The following is a 19,096-nucleotide window of genomic DNA, read 5'->3' on the forward strand; positions in this document are numbered from 1 at the left end:
TGTCAGCGACGGTGTGCACACCCCATTGTTGTGATAAACCTCCACACGGCTACTGTTTATTCTCAATCAGTGAGTGCGATTCAATCACTCTCCCGTGTCTCTATAGCCCTTTGGAAGGAGCCACAATCAGACACAGCTATCAGTCACAGCATGGCACTGCCAAACCCCATCAGCAGTCATGTGGATTGCATTAGAATTGGTGGACCTGGAGCACAGCGGGAGGCCAGAGGTTACTTATCATATCTTTGGCCGGAGAGATGGTTCAGGAAAAGTACCTGGAGTGGTTGAGCTGGATTACTCCGGCTTCCCTGCGGAGAACAGCGCCCGCTCTTGAAAAACTCTTCCCTGAGCCTAAAGCAGTCGCTACTCTCGGTCTTGGCAAGTGATTGCTTTGTGAGTTGCACTTCCAAAAAGTATACACGTTACACAGACGGTATGATTTGCACTTCATTTATTTGCATCACATCACTCCGACATGTAAAAAAAAAAAGACACACAGGTGAGAGAGGGAGATAAGTGACAGTGATACCAAACATTCGTGGAGTACATCAACGCTTTAAAATCCATGTCTTCTCTTTACATTTCATATACTCAGACATGACAAGTAACCTGTTTTAACAAACAGAGTCTTATATACATTAAGCTCACTTCCACAAGAAGCATAGAAAAAGCCACGCTCACATGTATATATCCAGTGAGTGGAAAATGTGACGCCACAGGCACGAGGCTGTGTATTACTTTACGCTTACATTCAAGGCAGAGGCCGAGCAGCGTCCTCCAACTCTGTACACACCGGGCTATTGAGGAGATAAGGAGTGTATTGAGCATACAAACAAAGAGGTGTGAATGAAAAAAAAAGGCCGGGCTGTCGGAGGTGGTGGTGGGAGGATCAGCAGGGTGGAAGTTAAGACTCCTGCAGTGCTTTGCTTTCACAGATGCAGATTGATGGGCGAGAGGGACAAAGAGCTAAAGGTTTGCTAAAGAGGATGATTGTCAAACAAGTTCCTGCCCCAGTCTGAGGGAAATACGCTTGTTTCCAATTCGTCCCAAAGTACAGGGGACGCTGCTCGGCGAAAGACAAATTACGAGGTAATACCGCGGACGATAAGGTCGTCACTTGGTTTACCTGAGGACCAGATAATAATCAAGACAAACCAGCCAGGGGAGCTTTCACACACAGGTGAGGAAGAAGAATGTGGCACCTCGCACCGCAACCTGAACTTGCAGCTGCTGCATATAAATAGGACGCAGCAGCCAGCAGACAGCGAGAGCACAACAGAGAAGTGGCTAACGCCCATGTGCCTGAACGCAGCGCGACACTTTCTGTCAGTCTCTCGCTCTCGCCTGCGTTAAAGGCTGCAGCTGGCCACAGAGCACGCAATGCAAATTCACAGCATTTACATGACGGCTTGTCCTTTTCTCCCTGCGGATGTGAGAAAATATCAAGTCTGCTCGATATGTTTTCCCTCCTTTAAAGTCTCAGTTCACTCAATTCACAGCCCCCCTTTGATGCATTACACATGAAAGCTTTCACAGAAGTTGATTTTACATGTGAGACACATTTTTTTTTTTTCTTTTTTATAAAGTAACACATTTCAATATAAAGCAACAACACTGCTGGCCGAGAATCACCCAGAATCCTCTCTGCTGTCCCCACAGATGTTAGTTCCCAACGCTCACTGTGCTTATATCTGGTTTTTTCCTCGCACCATTTGGCATCCCAGCATAAAGTATGCCACTTAACAGGGAAGGATGCTAAATTGCCACAGGCGGGAGCTGTGACATCAAGCAAAAGTCAATAAATTAAAGAGTCTTGTCCACATTCTGGTGAGTTCAGATGAAGCAGAAGAACTTCTTCCAGCTACACCTGGAGAAAGCTTTGGTGCGCCTGTCCGAAAACCTCCTCTTCTTGCTCTTGCGAGTTTTGTTCTTAATGGCGGCGAAGATGGCCGCGTCGAACGCCTCCTTCAGGTTCTTCTGCGTGAGCGACGAGCACTCGATATAGTCCGCGGCCCTGATCTTCTCCGCCATGCTGCGAGCACGGGAGCTCAGGACGGGCTTGACGTTAGATCTGTCCAGGTTGATGAGGACGTTCACGTCCAGCAAGAGGTCCGACTGGGTCCCGACGAGCACGATGGGCGCGGACGGGTTGTGAGCCCTGATGTCCGACACCCACTTCTTGGTGATGTTGTGGAACGAGTCCGGGTTGACCATGCTGAAGCACAGGAGGAAGACGTCCGTGTGGGCGTAGGACAGAGCTCTGAATTCATCAAACTCCTCCTGAAGGGATCAAAAAAAAAGACAGGAAGCAAAATTTAGTGTCAATCAAAGTGAGTACAGACGTGACAGAGGAGTGAGCAGACAGACTGAGTCACTGATGTGTTGGGAAATGATCATCTATTAACATTCTGGGTGAAACTTTGTTACTGAGTCACATATTGGATGAAGCAAGGTTGTGGCGTTTTGTACTCTCATCCATCATGACACAAACAAAATTACTCATTTGATTTCTCCATTCATAATTTCCTGAGACAGTGAACATTAGTTCAGGGCTGCAACAGTTAATCGATTAGTTATTTGTTCAATTAATCACCAAATATTTGGATAATCGATTAATTAAAGTCAAGATTTCTCAGTTTCATTTTCTTAAAATTGAATTATGTAGTTTTGGGGAAGGAATTTTAAATCAGAAAGTAAAACTACTTTGTTTACATGTGGCGGACCCTGCCACCTCTCTAGCTACAAACTGTGTTCTGGGACCTAATTTTCCTCTGTCAACAGCTTGTTTATTCAGTTTCGGAGAGGATAAATATTTCTGAGTTTGTATTATTACCTCATTAAATTATGCAAATGTCAAAATTCTGAGTTTGAATTTCTTCTCCAAAACTACATTCTGCTCCTTTAAATGTGAGTACATCCTGGTTTCTTTACTGCCTAGTGACAGGGAACTGAAAATCTTTGGGTCGTGGACAGAACGAGACATCTGAGGATGTCATCTTGGGGCTCGGCAAACAATTTTCACCATTTCGTGACACTTTATAGACGAAACAACCAATTAAGTAATTGTGAAAATAATCAGCAGTGATTGCTAGTAAATCTTTCTTGTTCAAAATAATAATAACAAGTCTCCGGTCTTACCTGTCCAGCAGTGTCCAGAAGCTGAACTTTGTACGGTGCTCCTTCCACTTGGACCTGACCTGTTAGGGACCAACAACATCTTCGGTCAGTATCAATTAAGTTCACTTTCTAATAGATTTATTTCAAACATGAAAATCACACCCATGCATGCACAGAACCTACATGTACATCATTTTAAAGCAATCAAATTACTCTAAAATATCCTCAGAACAACTTATTCAGACTTGTGTAACTGCAAACTGAATTGTTTGTTAACTTGTAAGCAGTGACACAGTTCCTCCATGCTGAACCAAAGCAAACACACCAGCCTCCATGCAAATAAATGCCATTTTTACTCTCACTCTTAACTCTACAATAAAATCTCCTGGTGACTGACCTGAGAAGACGTCAAAGCCTGTCTGCTGGTACTCGGCCGGGTATCCGTTGGAGGTGTAGCTCACTATCATGCTCGTCTTCCCGACGGCTCCGTCACCGACCAGCATGCAGCTGATGACCCCGGGCTCCAGCTCGTCCTCCCGGGTCAGCCCGCAAGCGGAAGGCACTCGGGACTCGTGGTAAAAGTAATCCATGTTAGGTGGCATGTCGAGCTTCGCATTAAAGGTCGTGAACGCAGCCTCTCCTCCTGTGTGATCGCACTGAGAGTCGATACTGAGAGAGCCAGCTGAGGGGAGAGTCTGTCACCGCCCGGCTACTCGTACTGCTCTGACTGATGAGCGACATGTGAGGGGAGGGAGGCTTTAAAGGGGGGAGTCGGTGCTCAGACAGGTTGTGATTTGCATGGACACTCCCACCCAGAGAGGAGAGAGACAGACAGAGGAGAAGTGTTTGCAATGCTGAAGGTCTGCTATCCATCCTAAAAAAATTTACTTTCTAAAGTTTTGATTTCAACTTTTATTTATTTTTTTTTTTTCAGAAAAAAATCAGAATTGAAAGGCTTATTGCGACGTAGGTTTGCACATCCATGAAACTTTCCCTCAGTACTGCGCGCAACAATAAACACAAACATAGCCCACAACATCGTGTAGCAAAACTAACAACAGAAAAACTGGAGGAAATGATTTAACAAAAAATGTACGACAGGTTTTTAAAGATGCAACAGCCCTTGTAGGAAGTAGTCTGTCTATTTCAGGGAGTTTCGCCGACCGGGATGGGCTGGGTTAGCATTCGAACAAAGTTATCCATACAACACATTACAGACGGCATAATGTCAAAACTGCTATGTTTCTTCACATATTGTTGATCATTTCAATTTTATGTTTTCAACTAGAAATTTTACATATTGTCCCTTTAAAATAAATACGCGTAAGGGAAATCTACAGACATGATAATCCAATGTAAATGTGTTTTTATTTATTCATTTTAGAGCCTGACTGATACCTGATTTTTGAGGCTGATGCCGATACCGATATCAATAAAAAATCAGCTGATATTCACACATGTGCATTGATCCTTCAAATGTGGTTATGAAGCACTTGTGACAAAGATGAACAACAGAGGCAGGATATACACTTTAACAATACATACATATACTGTCTGAAATGACATCAGTGCACTGAAACAGTAAACTTACTGGGAATTGAATGATAATTATAAATGTTCCCAAGCATCTTTTTCTTCATTGTAACTTCTAATAAGTTGTATAGTTCTATGTATAAGTATATATATTGATACGGTCCCCAGAGATCTGTTTGAAGCTGGAAAAGTGGCAGGGTCCGCCACATATAAACAAAGTAAAACAGTAGAACTATTCTTGTTCTTTCAGGTCAGTTTGTTTATTCAGTTTATTAATTCATGAAGGCAGAGAGAGTTTGTTTATTTTCTTTGTTTATGCATGAAAAAAAAAACGTTCTGGTTTAAATCTCTCCCCCCAAAACTACATAATGCACCTTTAATAAAGTATATAAAAAAGATCAGATCAGAAAAATAATTAGGTAAATCAAAAGCTATGATATGCAAAGCCTCTACAACCATTCACTGCACAAAAACCAACACTGTGGAGGCGCACAGAAGTTTATTTCTCATTATCTTCATGATGATCTACCTGTTGTGAAGTTTGGACGAACTGCGCCACCCAGCGCCGAAGACGAGCACTACATCCAAAGTGATCACATGATTCCTTGTGTCACCTGATTCTCCGGGTCCACCCTGTGTTGTGCAGTCGGAAGCTAAGCTAGCTATTGTGAGAGGATGGATGGTTGAATTTTTAACATATTCCTGCGCGTCCTGCAGATATTCACATCATATTCGACATCTTTAACTCTTCATTTGGACGCATGCGCGGAGAGGAAAGTGCGCTCGCGTGCCATTAACGGGTGGAAGTTGTACTAGCTAGCTAGCTAGCTGCTTAGCCATGTCGTCTTAGGACTGTTTATTCGCCAGTGTCTCTCTTTTTTTCTTTTAACTGGGGAGAAATTAATTTACAGGTGTTGAAATAAGGTGAAATACGACCATGGCGTCGATACTTGACGAGTACGAGGACTCGCAAAACACCAGGCAAAGTGCGCAGCAGCACGGCCGCTTGTCAAGTGCCAACATCGGGCTAACACATTCAGGTAGGTCGCTCTCCTGCCTGGAGCTGCGTCAAGGATGCTACAACCTGATAATAATTAGGTTTTTTTAAAAGCAATGTTAAAGCACACAGTTAAATGTCGCAGTCATTGTGTTCACTCGCTGATTTCACCGATATTTCTGTGTGCTTCATAGGTTTTGTGAATGTGAGACTTGAGGAAGAGAAGCCGATATTCAACAAGCAGCGGATCGATTTTACACCGCCGGAGAAGATAAACCACCTTTCAGTCTGCAGCAATCAGCTCTGCATGAGTCTGGGAAAGGACACCCTGTTGAGGCAAATAGCACCATAATAAGCACTTAAAACCGTGTGATAGTGGTCACTTGTGTTTTTGTTTTGCCATGATCGGATTAGTTTTGCTTAATGTCTGTTCTTCATTGTGATTAGTGCTCATCTGTTTGTAAAAGATTTGTAACACACAATGCTGATACCAGTCTATCATGTTCTGTTTCTCGTAGGATTGATTTGGCCAAGCCTGATCAGCCTAATCAGATTGAATTAGGAAGGAAAGATGAGAGTAAAGTGCACAGACTGTTCCTGGACCCCACCGGTGAGAAAACCACAATGCTTATTCGAAGTCTTGATAGTTTGTTTTGATGAGACTGTCTTTCTATCTGTCTTATATCATCATAATATCCGCAGAATCTCTCTACGCCTTTAAAATGTGTATTGATTGTAAACATTTTGTAGGTGTTCTGCAGAAATGTTAGTAGTATGGCTACCTCAGAGACTGCAGCAACACATCAACCCTTGAATTGAACGCCCAGTGCTACTACATCCTTTTATAAGATCAATGTGGCAGTATCATGGTTATGACTCATTAACGGCAGCAGCAGTACCCACCTCCATATTTTCTCTCTGCAGGATCCCATCTGCTGATCAGCCTGACCACCAGCGAGTGTCTGTATCTCAACAGGAACACGCAGAAGGTGCGCAGTCTGTCCCGCTGGAGAGGCCACCTCATCGAGAGCGTGGGCTGGAACAAGCTGCTGGGCAATGAGACCAACACAGGGCCCATCCTGGTTGGCACCAGCCTGGGCATTATCTTTGAAGCAGAGATCTCTGCAGCCGAGGGCAGCCTGTTCAACACCAATCCAGATCAATACTTCAGACAGGTGTGACCATTCGTTAGGCATTGTGTTTTAGTACGTGTATCAAGTTTCAACATTAAGTTGGTCATGTTTATACATATTGTGTAAACTATTAAAGGTTTGTCCATACTACTGTAATCAAAAGTCATAGAAAATACTGTTAAAAAACTGTCTTTCTCTTGGTGAATAACATTTTTTTCACGGGACAGGTCCACTCCCTGGAGGAGGATGGCAAGCCTGCACCAGTCTGCTGCCTAGAGGTGGAGCGGGGCCTGGAGAACAAGTACTTCATCATCGCCACCACCCGCAAACGCCTGTTCCAGTTCGTGGGTAAAGTGGCCGAGGGGTCCGAGCAGCAAGGCTTCAGCTCCATCTTCAGCCAGAACCAGGACCTGCTACCCAGTTTCCAGGAGTTCCCAGCCAACATGGGCTACAGCGAGATCACCTTCTACACATCGAAGCTTCGCACCTCCCCAAAGGCATTTGCCTGGATGATGGGTAATGGAGTTCTTTATGGTCAGCTTGACTACGTCAGGCCTGATTCCCTGCTGAGTGATGTTCAGGTAAATGTCCGCGTGTCCCTCGACAATGTTTAGTTCTACCCACTACGTGTTTGCCTTTGCTGTCTTTATTTTTATGATTTGATGTACTTTCCTATTCACTATCAAACAGGTATGGGAGTACACCCCTGACATTGACCTTAGTGCCAACCGTCCCATCTCCATTGTGCTGACACAGTTCCACTTCCTGCTGCTGCTCCGTGACCGAGTTAAGGCTATCTGCACTCTGAATGGACAGGTGGTATATGAGGATGTATTCCCAGATAAATTCGGCGCCCTCAAAAAGATGATCAAGGACCCAGTTGGCGGGTTGGTGTGGATATACACCGAGCGAGCAGTTTTCCGGTACCACGTCCAGCGAGAGTCCAGGGATGTCTGGCAGATGTACATGAGCATGAATAAATTTGATTTGGCCAAGGAGTACTGCCGTGACCGGCCGGAGTGCATGGACATGGTGTTGGCTAAAGAGGCAGAGCACTGCTTCAAGAACAAGCGATACCTAGAGAGTGCCAAGTGCTATGCACTGACACAGAACTACTTTGAAGAAATAGCGCTCAAGTTCATTGAAGCCAAACAAGAGGATGCTCTAAAGGAGTTTCTGTTGAAGAAACTAAATAATCTGAAACAGAGCGAGAGAACACAGATCACCCTGCTAGTCACCTGGCTAGCTGAGCTCTACCTGAACCGGTTAGGCCAGCTGGAGAGTGATGGTAATATCATCATCTTCCAGGAGACCCGTGATGACTTTCGCCAATTCCTCAGCAACTCCAAACACAAGGAGTGCCTGTTCAACAACCGCAGCACCATCTACGACCTGCTTGCCAGCCACGGCAACGTTGACGACATGGTTTACTTCTCAGTCGTCATGCAGGACTATGAGAGAGTGATATCCCACTACTGCCAGCACGACGACTACAGCGCCGCTCTGGAGGTGCTCTCTAAGCACTGTGATCAGAAGCTTTTTTACAAGTTCTCCCCCGTCCTCATGCAGCACATTCCCAAAAACGTGGTGGATGCGTGGATTCAGATGGGCAAGCGGCTGGACCCAAAGAAGCTCATCCCGGCTCTGATGAACTACAGCCAGATGGGCAGCACCCAGCAAATCAACGAAACGATCCGCTACATGGAGTTCTGTGTGTACGAGCTGACTGTGACTGAGGAGGCCATCCATAACTACCTGCTGTCACTCTATGCGAAGTATAAGCCGGACCGTCTGCTGTGGTACCTGGAGCAGGCAGGTACACATGCCTCAGAGATCCACTATGACCTGAAGTACGCCCTCAGGCTGTGTGCAGAACATGGCTACCTCAAAGCCTGTGTCCTGGTTTATAGGATTATGGAGCTGTATGAGGAGGCAGTGGATCTTGCTTTACAAGTAAGAGATGTATTATTGTTTTGGGGGGTCAACATTGCATGTATATAAATACTATCAAGAATATGGTCAAGAATCTTGAATAACAATTTGACAAATGCATCTAACTTAAAATGTATTAATCGTTCATAGGTCGACGTAGACTCTGCCAAGTCATGTGCGGACCTGCCTGAGGATGACGAGGAGCTGAGGAAAAAGCTTTGGCTAAAGATCGCCCGCCATGTGGTGCAGGAGGAGAAAGATGTGAAGAAAGCCATGAACTGTCTGTCCAGCTGCAATCTGCTCAAGATCGAAGACATCCTGCCCTTCTTCCCCGACTTTGTCACCATTGACCATTTTAAGGTCCGTACATATTTTGAATTAGTATGGAAAGCATTCAAAACCACACAATACAGTCCGCCTCATTTTTTAGGTAGAGATGGATGTGATGCATGGTCACGGTACGGTTAACATAGAAACATGTTTTTTATCCTCTGTTGTTTGCGGTTTCTCAGGAGGCCATCTGCAGCTCCCTGGAGGAGTACAACCAGCACATCGAGGAGCTGAAGCAGGAAATGGAGGAGGCTACAGAAAGCGCTAAACGCATCAGAGAAGACATCCAGGAAATGAGGAACAAATATGGTGTAGTGGATTCTCAGGAAAAATGTGCTGCTTGTGACTTCCCATTACTCAACAGGCCCTTTTATTTGTTCCTGTGTGGACACATGTTCCACTATGACTGCCTGTTCCAGGTAACTGACTGCCGCTTCCTACTTTGTCAGTGTCAATAAAAGACTTTCTCTTTTGTGCCCTTTAACTAGCTAAGTAACTGTAAGTGCCATGTTTGAGAGTTGCAAAGCTCTGTTTTTTTTTTAACCCAGTTTTTTTGTTTTTTTCTGCCTCATAGGAAGTGACCCCTCACCTCACAGCATATAAGCAGAGTCGTCTGGAGGAGCTGCAGAAAAAGCTGGCTGCGACCGCGCAGTCCTCGAAGTCACGCCACCGCGCAGCAACCAAGGACGAAGGAGACACCTCCAGCCTGGGAAAGGGCAACGCAGGCACAAGCCGCGAGCAGATAAAATCGGACATTGATGACATCATTGCATCTGAATGCGTGTACTGCGGCGAACTGATGATCAAGTCCATTGACAAGCCTTTCATTGATCCACAGAAATTTGAGGAGGAGAAATCCAGCTGGCTATGAATGAATCCTCTCAATGTGAAAAGACACGGCAGCCCACCATCTGTATGTCAGTTACACTGCGCCATATTTAGGACTGGCCCATTCAGTGGATACAGACATTCATCTGATGGCCTGTTGGTAGTGCCTACTGCTGAAAACTGCATCAGCTTCAGTTGTTCTCTTCAGCGTACATTCATTTGTTGGCAGTATTTGAAGCTGATTTAAAGACCTTTGCACTTTGTATGGGACTGTGTAGCAAAATGTCAACATTGTCAGCAAAGATACAAGATGGGGTGATGTAAAATATTGCCAGGGCTGCACAGTGCATACAATGTGCCTGAACCTCTAATTATAATGGTAGAAAATGATTCAAAAGCTGCACTATACATCTATTAACTATATTTGGTCTTGCACTTGCTTTGTCTATTGGAAACATTACCTGCACTTAAGACAATATCTGTGATTCCTTAGTTTAGTTCATCCACTCCACTGTACAGATCTTTGTTGATGTTATCGTGGGGCCGATTAACAAACTGTTATCTCATGTATTCACTGTTCTGCATTTCAACTGTGGCAAATTAAAGCTTGGCAGTACTGATTAACTGATTGTTCTGGTTGTTTTAAAGTGTAATAAATATTTAACAAGTGATTTTAACAATCTGCCGTGTTGTGCTGAGAGTAATCAATGTCCTTCATCACAGTTCGTCAGGGGGATACGCCAATTCTCTGGAGTAGCCAAGAAAATCACATTTCACAGTAGAAGTAGGGCCTGGAAAAGACTTATTATTATTAACAATACTAAAGTTGGAGCCACAGTTACAGGAAGCATCATTGTCCAAAACCCTACCAGGGGAAGAAAATGTTTGTATCATAATTGTCACAATAAACTGGACCGAAACGGCCTTTTATATGGTCTATATATATTTTTGCAAATTGACATTTTCATTAAGTTAACTGTAAACACTTAACATCATAGAATAGCTTTATAATAGCCATATTTTATTGTGAATATCCATCAGTCCCACCATACCTAAAACGGAGTTCCCTTCTGATGACGTAAGACGTAGCTCGGTAATCTTCGCAGTGAGCAGACGCTGTTAATCGACATCGGAAATTCATCGATGAATTTGAAATGGTTGTGTATTTACGGCCGTAAATGGCACACACTGTAGCCATGTGCCTAAATGTATTTGCCAAATATACCGCTTGGATTTCTTTTTACAGCTGTGCCCTCGGAGACTCCGATAGACGAGCGTCCCTTTATCTGCGATTGATTAAAACGCCTGCTCCTTGCTGTACCCTCGCCATGGCGTCGTGTCTCTGCTCTCTCAGTAACAGAAAGTGGCCGCCTCTCTGCTGTTGCTGCCGACTCAAAGCTCACAGACTCGCTCGGCGCCCCAAACCGCCATTTTGGAGTCAGAGAACCGAGAGTCGGCAGCAGCGAAGAGAGAGACGGAAAGGGGGACACGGGGCCGAGGTGAGAGACTCCATGGTGGTTGTTATGGCGAAGGAGCAATGGGGGAAGATGGCCGGGAGGGAGAAAGAATTAAAACATGGGGATCATTCGTTCCGAGTCCCCCGCTCGTATCCGCAACAAGGGTACGAGAGGCGCGGGCGGAGGGCCTTGCTGTCGCTGCACCGCGGCTAGCCTGTTTTGAAGAATTGCTATTAAACCAATATCATATCTTAATACATTGTTTAGGAAGGGAGGTGGTGGCCTTAAAGAGACAGAACCGATTTGAATACTTCATATTAATGGTGCGAGAGGACGTCTGTGTCAAAACGCTTAGTGTCGGATAAGCTAACGTCTGTGATGAAAAGCTACACTAGAGGAGGGATAGCGAGGATGCTGCCGCTCTGCCACACAGGCTAGCTGTAAAGAAAACCAACTAGCGACGATAACTAACGCCTGTGGTGTGGTTTACTCTAACCAGTAAGCTGTCAGCGTGTGTGTAAACCAGCACCTTGACCCTTTACTATCATTGATCGGAGGCAATGCTACCGTGCTGACACAGCGAGGCTGCTAACGGTCGTTAGCTGGCGAGCTCACAACCCGGTGCCCCATCCAAGGTTAGCTAGCAGAACCCCCGGCTAATGCTAGCACGGATTTGCTAGCTAGCTAATCACAACATAACGGTGCCTTAGCGAATGAAGCTAAATAATTATCCAGGTGAACACAGCTCTCATATTTTCTTCATTTAGAAAAAAAAGAAAGAAAGGCCAAACTCCAGCTTGACTTTAGCTCCTATTATCCTCCCCACACTTCAGGCAGTCAGCAAGTCAAGTGAATATGTAAATGAGTAGTAATTACAGAGGAAACCACATTAAAGGTTAGCATCTGTCAAAACAATCACACATGCAGCCAAAGATGAAATTACAAGTTGAACAGCAGTGTAATACTCTGTTATGTCCCGTGTGTAATAGCCTTGGGGAAGTGAAACTATTAAAAGTTTATTTCCAGTTTGACCTTTTAACAAATTGAATGGAATGATGTGAAACTTATATGCAGTGTATTGAAACAAGTGGGGAAACAACTCTTCTTGGAAAAGTAGAAATGACCACCTTCATTAAACATTTACATTATAAACATGAGTTTAAGCCCTGTACAGTTTTAAAACACAGTGTTGCAGGTGCTTGCTTTCATTTACTTCATTTAATTGTATTTATTATTATTTTTATGAAAACATTTTGAACTTGAAAATATATGTTTATGGAAAAGCTCCTTATTTGAGAGTGGTGTACTCACGCACCGCTCACACTGTCAGTATTGCACAATGAAACAAACTCCATAAATAGAGAAAAAAAAAAGAGCACAACACGTGAAAGAGCGCGAGCACGCCATTAAAACACTTTGATATTGACACGTGAATATTGGTTTGTGACTGTGGGTTTCTTCTTCTGTAGGGGTGTTCATCGTTGTCTTGTCATTAATCTTGGAATCGAGAAAAAATGACATCCCTTCCTGAGAAGGTAGGTCCACTGTTTGTTCTGCAGCTTGCTCAGTGAGCCACGTGCTGGCACCGTACTGCACGCCCAGCCATTTGAGGAGAGTATTCTTGATATTTGGAACCAAATGTCCCGTTTTGTTACCATGACAAAATTTGAGATGTTGGCTGCGACTGAGATGTGCGGAGAAGGAGAATATCTCCCACATGCTGGACTAGAACATCTCTTGGGATAGTAAAGGCGAAAAAAAAAAAACCCCTCAGTAACTGCTTATAAACGCCTTGTGAGTCATTTACAAATCCTTTAAGTGGTATGAACCGTCACACCACCAGTTCTTGCTATGATTTAGGTGAATTATGATAAAACAGCAGTGTTACTCACCCCATAGTTAGTCTGTCCTGTGCTGCTCACTCTGACCTCGAGCCATCTGCCTCTGCTTCTCTCTCTTCAGTAAAAGTTGCTGCCCTGCTGGGCAGAGGTGCGTGTGCTGCATGGCGTCAGGGCAGGGTGGCCGGCTGGAGGCTGGGGCATCAGGGAGCTCTGCCCTGGCCAAACCTCTCTACCTGCAGCGCTTAGAAAGAACCCTGAGGTTGGACACGTTCCTGCGCCAGACTGCCGCCATCTTCAACAGAGACATTACCAGGTAACAGGCACATCCTGGGATCAGTTCTGGTCGGCTCTGCAGTTTTATCCGGCTCACGCTTGGATAGAGAGATTAGTCGTCCAAATGCTGTTTTTGTGTTGTTGGACAAATGGCGGGCTTAAAGCTGCATATTTTTCATGTTGTAGTGATGACAGTGATGACAGCGATGGTGCACTGGGGAGAGGGCTGTCCCTGGATCCCTCCGGTCAGCATACAGCTTTGACTGTGAAGACTGAGCCATGTGAGCAAGGGGAGGGGTTGGCAGAGGGGAAGCCCCTCAACGGAGTTCTTCTGCAAGGTAAAGGTAAGACATATCTAAACATGTTAATGTTTATGTTATTCACATATAACAGTGGAAGATATCATTTGATGTTTTCTTCTCTCCCTGTAAACTCCACAGACCAAAAGGCAGATAAAACTAGCTTCTACAATTTCTCCAAGCTGAAGAAGAACAGAAAATGGCTGAAGGTTTTTTTAATATTCTCCATCTTCCTACAGATTTAAGCATTTGATTGATTGACACATTACACGATTCCTCATTCCTTCGTGGTTTCTTTCTCATTCCTTCCTCCCTCGTTCCCTCTCTGTCTCCTGCAGAGCATCCTGTTGAGTGACGACACCACAGACTCGGACACAGACTCCGACGACTCCGACTTCAGTTTGTCACGGGAGGAGCTGCATGACATGCTGAGGCTGCATCGCTTCACCAGGCAGCATCAGAGCAAGTTCCACTCTGACCGAGAGGTACAGCCACACACACGCAACCACACACGCACACACACACACGCACACAAAGACAAAAAGTAGAATCGTCTGATGTGTGTTTTTTGTAACATCTTCTTTAAATTTTTCCATCTTTTGTATATTTCTCCTGCAGCTTCACCAGTATCAGTATTACAGCACTGGACTCCTCTCTACTCATGACCCGTTCTATGAGCAGCAGCGCCACCTACTGGGCCCAAAGAAGAAGAAGATTAAAGATGAGAAGAAATTCAAGGGTAAAAACAACATAATAATAACTGAATAATTCCTGGACCAGTCGATAAGATTTCACATCGATCATTCACATGCTTTCCTCTTACAGCCAAACTAAAAAAGGTGAAGAAAAAGAAGAAACGCGGAGAGGGAGACTTTTTGGACGAGGGGCGTCCTTACGTCACCAAGATCTTCGCAAAGTTTTCCCACGATGCTCCGCTACCCGTAGTGAAGAAGAAACACCTCACCATCGAGCAGCTGAACGCACGTCGACGGAAAGTCTGGCTGACCATCGCTAAGAAGGAGATCCCCAAGGTTAGTATGCACAATGCTGATAAACAAGCTCGTGCTCAAGAATTTCTGGTGAAACATCCAGTAACTAATTATTGTGTTTATACCTATTTTGCAGTCTTTCAAGCAGAAGACGTCTGCTAAGAACTTAGTACTGACCAATGCTAAAAAGGTAAGTCACATATACACACTACTCTGTTTGTTTATTCTGGAATATTCTGAATATTTTGTGAAATAAACTTGGTGAAGTTCCACATATTTTTGTTCCTGGTCGAGTCATCACACCAACTCTTCATTTTCAGACTGTGCAAAAGCTAATTGTAGATTAAGTTCATCATTAAACCTCTTTTTTTTTTTTTGTTTGTCCTAGTTGGCTCATCAGTGCATGAGAGAGGTTCGGCGTGCAGCTATCCAGGCCCAAAAGAACTGCAAGGAGACGTTACCGAGGGCTCGCCGCCTCACCAAGGAGATGATGCTCTACTGGAAGAAGTATGACAAAGTGGAGAAGGAGCACAGGAAGAGGGCGGAGAAGGAGGCGCTGGAGCAACGGAAGTTAGATGAAGAGATGAGAGAAGTAGGTGGAGCGGAAATTGTTTTCTTTGGTCATTTAGCACATTTTCTATTGAAGTATTTGCATCGACATACGTTCTGGAAACATGAAAAAAACATTGCTGCTCTCCTTCCTCTCCCGCAGGCCAAGCGTCAGCAGCGCAAATTGAATTTCCTCATCACCCAGACGGAGCTGTATGCTCATTTCATGAGCGGTAAAGCCAGCATCGGGGGTCCAGAGGGAGATACAGCCCAGGAGGAAATTCTGAGAAAGCTGGAAGACACCGCGGCGCAGAGACAGATCGATATCGGAGGAGGCGTAATGGTCAACATGGGACAGGAGGACTACGGTATGAACGGCTCAGTCGGGTTTATTCTGTTACTGGAGCGGAGTCAGCGGCTGAAACTCAATACCGAGTCCGTTGCTACAAACAGACCTGTTATTATTATATTTCTTACTTCTTCAGCCTCTTTTCTGTCTGTAAAATATATTTCATGTTTTTTTTCCTCCTCACAATGTTGAGCAGCAGGATATCTGTGCAGTGACCTACTAAAACTAAAAAACAGGTCACTGAGGAGTCACTTTGTTATCCAGTTTTGATATTCTACAGTTTCTAATAAATGAGAAACTACACGGGTCATTTTTTATCTTGGAATTGTATGCCATTTCAGATAGTGAACACTACAAGTCTCAGGCCTTGAGGAATGCCAAAGAAGCCTACCAGATTCATCAAGAGAGAGTAAGTCGATGCTCGCACAGCCTCAGAGATGAACTCATCATACACACACACACTCACACTCTGTGGAAAATAATCCCCAAATCTCTCGCCGTAGACGCGGATGTTTGATGAGGAGGCGAAGGACAGCCGCTGCGCTTCGCTACACGCGGCCTGCAGCTCATCCTCGGGCGCCGGCTCTGGCTTTGGAGAGAGCTACAGCCTCTCCAACCCGTCCATCAACGCGGGTGAAGACATTCCTCAGCCCACCATCTTCAACGGCAAACTCAAAGGCTACCAGCTGAAGGGCATGAACTGGCTGGCCAACCTCTACGAGCAGGTACCCACGTCGGCCTCGGACACGAGAAACAAAACAATATTTACTTCTTCTTTCTCTCAGTGCTTTCAGTTGGCATCGTGTCGGACATGTAAAATGTGTATCTGCTTATTGTTTTTGGTTTTTCAGGCACTGCAGAGCTTTCCACATTATTATGTGCTTTTTTAAATTCACACTGACAGATTTATTTTCTTCCCTCTCTGCAGGGAATCAATGGAATCCTGGCAGACGAGATGGGGCTGGGGAAGACAGTCCAGAGTATCGCCCTGCTGGCACACTTAGCAGAGGTGAGAGATTTTAACAAGCTTTGTGGAATATTCAGTTGTTCCCCCCCCCCCCCCGTACTCGATCACAAACATCCAACATCTTTGTGCACCTGCATCCTTTTAAAGAGTCCCACTGAATGACTCACATGACTTATTCATTGTTGCGAGTCGCCGATTCGCAGGTCGAACAGTCTCATAACACCAAAAGGAGAAAAAGTGGAATTCAGGGGAAATACGTGCTTTCACTGGCAGGAAGATGCACGGCGTGTTTCCCCGTTGCATCCTGTTATTTGGGCGCTCACACATGCACAGACACACACACACACGTGCGCGAGCACCTGTTGTGGCGGCTGACGATGTATTCTCCTCTTTGTTCCCGCACAGAGAGACAACATCTGGGGCCCGTTCCTGATCATCTCCCCTGCATCCACGCTCAACAACTGGCACCAGGAGTTCACCCGCTTTGTGCCCAAATTCAAGGTGAGAATGCACAAAGCGGAAACACCTTCGAAAACGCGTCCGCAGGAACCTCTGGCATCCCCGTCTCTGCCGTCCCCATCTGAGAGCCAAGAGGATGAAACCTGTCTGGGACTAATCATTAGGGGGCAGTATTGTACTACCAGACCGTGTGTTTAAAAACCTGTGTGTGTTCTTAAATGTTAAAACACAACATTTATCAATTACATCAGCTGTCAGCAATGCTTACATGCACACGCGCGCGCACGCACACGCACACATAGCCACTACAACGCGCACGATTCTTTGTTGTGCTCAACACTCAGCTATGCCAGTTTGAAAATAAATCAAATCCAGTCTGTTTTGCTAATGAGGTGTGAAAAGACCCCATTACACAATTTGAAGATAAGCTTCCTGAACACTCAAAGCAAGACTGACCCAAAACAATGGAACGCCAGCGTGCGTTGAGCGATGCAATGATGTGTAAATCTTTTCACATCGCATTTCCCATCAACGGCTCGCCAACTGGCGCAGTGATTCATACGTGATGCTATGTCTAAGTGTTTCTTCTGGAAACATCACTGTGGCTCTGTTTTCGTTTTGCATTGCTCGATGTCAATGCAGGCGGTTTGGAAAAGCTTGAAAATAGGAATCACACACAACTCGAGACTCACTATTCCCCATTTTTTATAATTTTGTCTCTCAGGTGTTGCCGTACTGGGGGAATCCTCATGATCGTAAGGTGATTCGGAAGTTTTGGAGCCAGGTAAGGAAGAGATGGTGACTATGAACACACAGATACAATGCTTTATTGTGTTATTTTGTAGCCCTGTAACAATTAACTATTTTTATTATATGATATATTGTCTGCCAGTGGTATATGATACAATAGCAAAGTAGTGCAGGAAGAAGATTTTTTTTCTTTTTCTTTTTATGTCAATGTTTGTTTTTAATATTCTGTGATGTTATTCTGTGATTTTATGCTTTTATCTTATGAAAGGTGACCTCGGGTGACTTGAAAGGCGCCATCAAACAAATAAAATGTATTATTATGAAATGTATTATAATCTGAGAGCAGTCACCTCTAATTTCTTAGGAAGATTCAGACATTGGAGATTTTAAAATATCCCAATTAAATAAAAAATAAATCAAATTAAACCACAAAACACAAACAAGTAAAACAAACTCTCGGAATCTGTTAACAAAAATGTACGGCACAATAGGTCACTTTGAGTTGAGTTCAGTCATTTTCTTCTGGTCTGTAAGTTGTGTTATGTGTTTGTCTGTGTTTCAACAGAAAACCCTTTACACACAAAACGCACCTTTCCACGTGGTGATCACGAGCTACCAGCTGGTGGTCCAGGACGTCAAGTACTTCCAGAGAGTCAAGTGGCAGTACATGGTCCTGGATGAGGCGCAGGCGCTGAAGAGCAGCACCAGGTAAAAACACGAACACGGCTGCCGTGTCACCATGTAACTCTGTATTCCCAAAACACATCGCAGAGCTCAGAGCTACGTGTTTTTTCGAATTAGTTTTTGAATGTTTCAGCCCAATGTGTATATATACATCTCTACATTAAAGGTTTCTCTAGCTTGTCATCTGCATTTTTTTTTATCCTGTGTTCGACTGCTAGTTTAAGCAGATAAACACACCATCCAAAAGACTGTCCTGAGCCCTATTTGCACAGGACTAGTATTACCAGCAGAGCTTGTGTCATTTAGAAATCACCTCCCCATGTTTGTGATTCATGTGGTGCACTCATACTGGATCAGCAAGGTCTGTATTTGACTCATATTTACTGACCGTATGTCCTGGATATGATGTCGAGGCTCCGTGTAACAACAACAAAGCGAGGCGTCTGTTCTGTAGCAGCCACATTATTAGTAGGGTTTAGAGTTGAACCTCCCACTTTCTGCATGTGTTACAAGCATAAATACGCATTTACAGCTCATTAAGATCAAATAGCAGATGCTTTGTGGCTGCACTTTAATATTACCCTGTGAAGTTCTTGTTGATCCTAACTG

General features: G+C 44.5%; 3 protein-coding genes across 5 annotated transcripts in view; 2 read left to right on the top strand and 1 right to left on the bottom strand.

Annotated features, from left to right (window-relative positions):
- Positions 1-434: 434 nt before the first annotated feature.
- rhov (ras homolog family member V) lies at positions 435-3,869 on the bottom strand. Its single transcript, XM_030404254.1, has 3 exons — positions 3,515-3,869; positions 3,139-3,197; positions 435-2,280 (listed from the first exon to the last, which is right to left on the bottom strand). Exons 1-3 carry the CDS (start codon positions 3,717-3,719, stop codon positions 1,834-1,836), a joined length of 711 nt encoding a protein of 236 aa, XP_030260114.1. The 5' UTR covers positions 3,720-3,869; the 3' UTR covers positions 435-1,833.
- A 1,383-nt stretch (positions 3,870-5,252) lies between these two features.
- On the top strand, positions 5,253-10,550 carry vps18 (VPS18 core subunit of CORVET and HOPS complexes). Its single transcript, XM_030405801.1, has 9 exons — positions 5,253-5,690; positions 5,842-5,983; positions 6,166-6,257; positions 6,572-6,822; positions 7,008-7,361; positions 7,471-8,733; positions 8,863-9,072; positions 9,225-9,461; positions 9,617-10,550. Exons 1-9 carry the CDS (start codon positions 5,588-5,590, stop codon positions 9,911-9,913), a joined length of 2,949 nt encoding a protein of 982 aa, XP_030261661.1. The 5' UTR covers positions 5,253-5,587; the 3' UTR covers positions 9,914-10,550.
- A 650-nt stretch (positions 10,551-11,200) lies between these two features.
- Positions 11,201-19,096, top strand: part of ino80 (INO80 complex ATPase subunit) — a 37,267-nt gene continuing 29,371 nt past the window's right edge. The window contains exons 1-17 of one of the 3 annotated variants that reach the window (XM_030405661.1): positions 11,201-11,369; positions 12,797-12,862; positions 13,290-13,481; positions 13,628-13,785; positions 13,882-13,949; positions 14,079-14,225; positions 14,359-14,479; positions 14,566-14,771; positions 14,866-14,919; positions 15,118-15,321; positions 15,442-15,646; positions 15,969-16,036; positions 16,131-16,352; positions 16,556-16,636; positions 17,000-17,095; positions 17,778-17,837; positions 18,369-18,511. In XM_030405661.1, coding sequence (XP_030261521.1) covers positions 13,330-13,481; positions 13,628-13,785; positions 13,882-13,949; positions 14,079-14,225; positions 14,359-14,479; positions 14,566-14,771; positions 14,866-14,919; positions 15,118-15,321; positions 15,442-15,646; positions 15,969-16,036; positions 16,131-16,352; positions 16,556-16,636; positions 17,000-17,095; positions 17,778-17,837; positions 18,369-18,511 — 1,985 coding nt within the window. In that variant the 5' untranslated portion in view covers positions 11,201-11,369; positions 12,797-12,862; positions 13,290-13,329. The remainder of the gene's footprint in view (positions 11,370-12,796; positions 12,863-13,289; positions 13,482-13,627; positions 13,786-13,881; positions 13,950-14,078; positions 14,226-14,358; positions 14,480-14,565; positions 14,772-14,865; positions 14,920-15,117; positions 15,322-15,441; positions 15,647-15,968; positions 16,037-16,130; positions 16,353-16,555; positions 16,637-16,999; positions 17,096-17,777; positions 17,838-18,368; positions 18,512-19,096) is intronic. The other 2 variants (XM_030405660.1, XM_030405662.1) reach the window with 2 other exon arrangements.

The sequence above is a fragment of the Sparus aurata genome, chromosome 22, assembly GCF_900880675.1.
Source record: "Sparus aurata chromosome 22, fSpaAur1.1, whole genome shotgun sequence".
NCBI lineage: Eukaryota > Metazoa > Chordata > Actinopteri > Spariformes > Sparidae > Sparus > Sparus aurata.

Bases quoted from the DNA above. Each gene is read 5' to 3' on its own strand.
- rhov (XM_030404254.1), bottom strand. From the start codon at position 3,719: ATGCCACCTAACATGGATTACTTTTACCACGAGTCCCGAGTGCCTTCC. The intron at 3,198-3,514 runs GTCAGTCACCAG...GGTCCCTAACAG, and splicing joins AGGCTTTGACGTCTTCTCAG to GTCAGGTCCAAGTGGAAGGA. The intron at 2,281-3,138 runs GTAAGACCGGAG...TGATCCCTTCAG, and splicing joins TTCTGGACACTGCTGGACAG to GAGGAGTTTGATGAATTCAG.
- vps18 (XM_030405801.1), top strand. From the start codon at position 5,588: ATGGCGTCGATACTTGACGAGTACGAGGACTCGCAAAACACCAGGCAA. The intron at 6,258-6,571 runs GTGAGAAAACCA...TTCTCTCTGCAG, and splicing joins ACTGTTCCTGGACCCCACCG to GATCCCATCTGCTGATCAGC. The intron at 9,073-9,224 runs GTCCGTACATAT...GCGGTTTCTCAG, and splicing joins TCACCATTGACCATTTTAAG to GAGGCCATCTGCAGCTCCCT.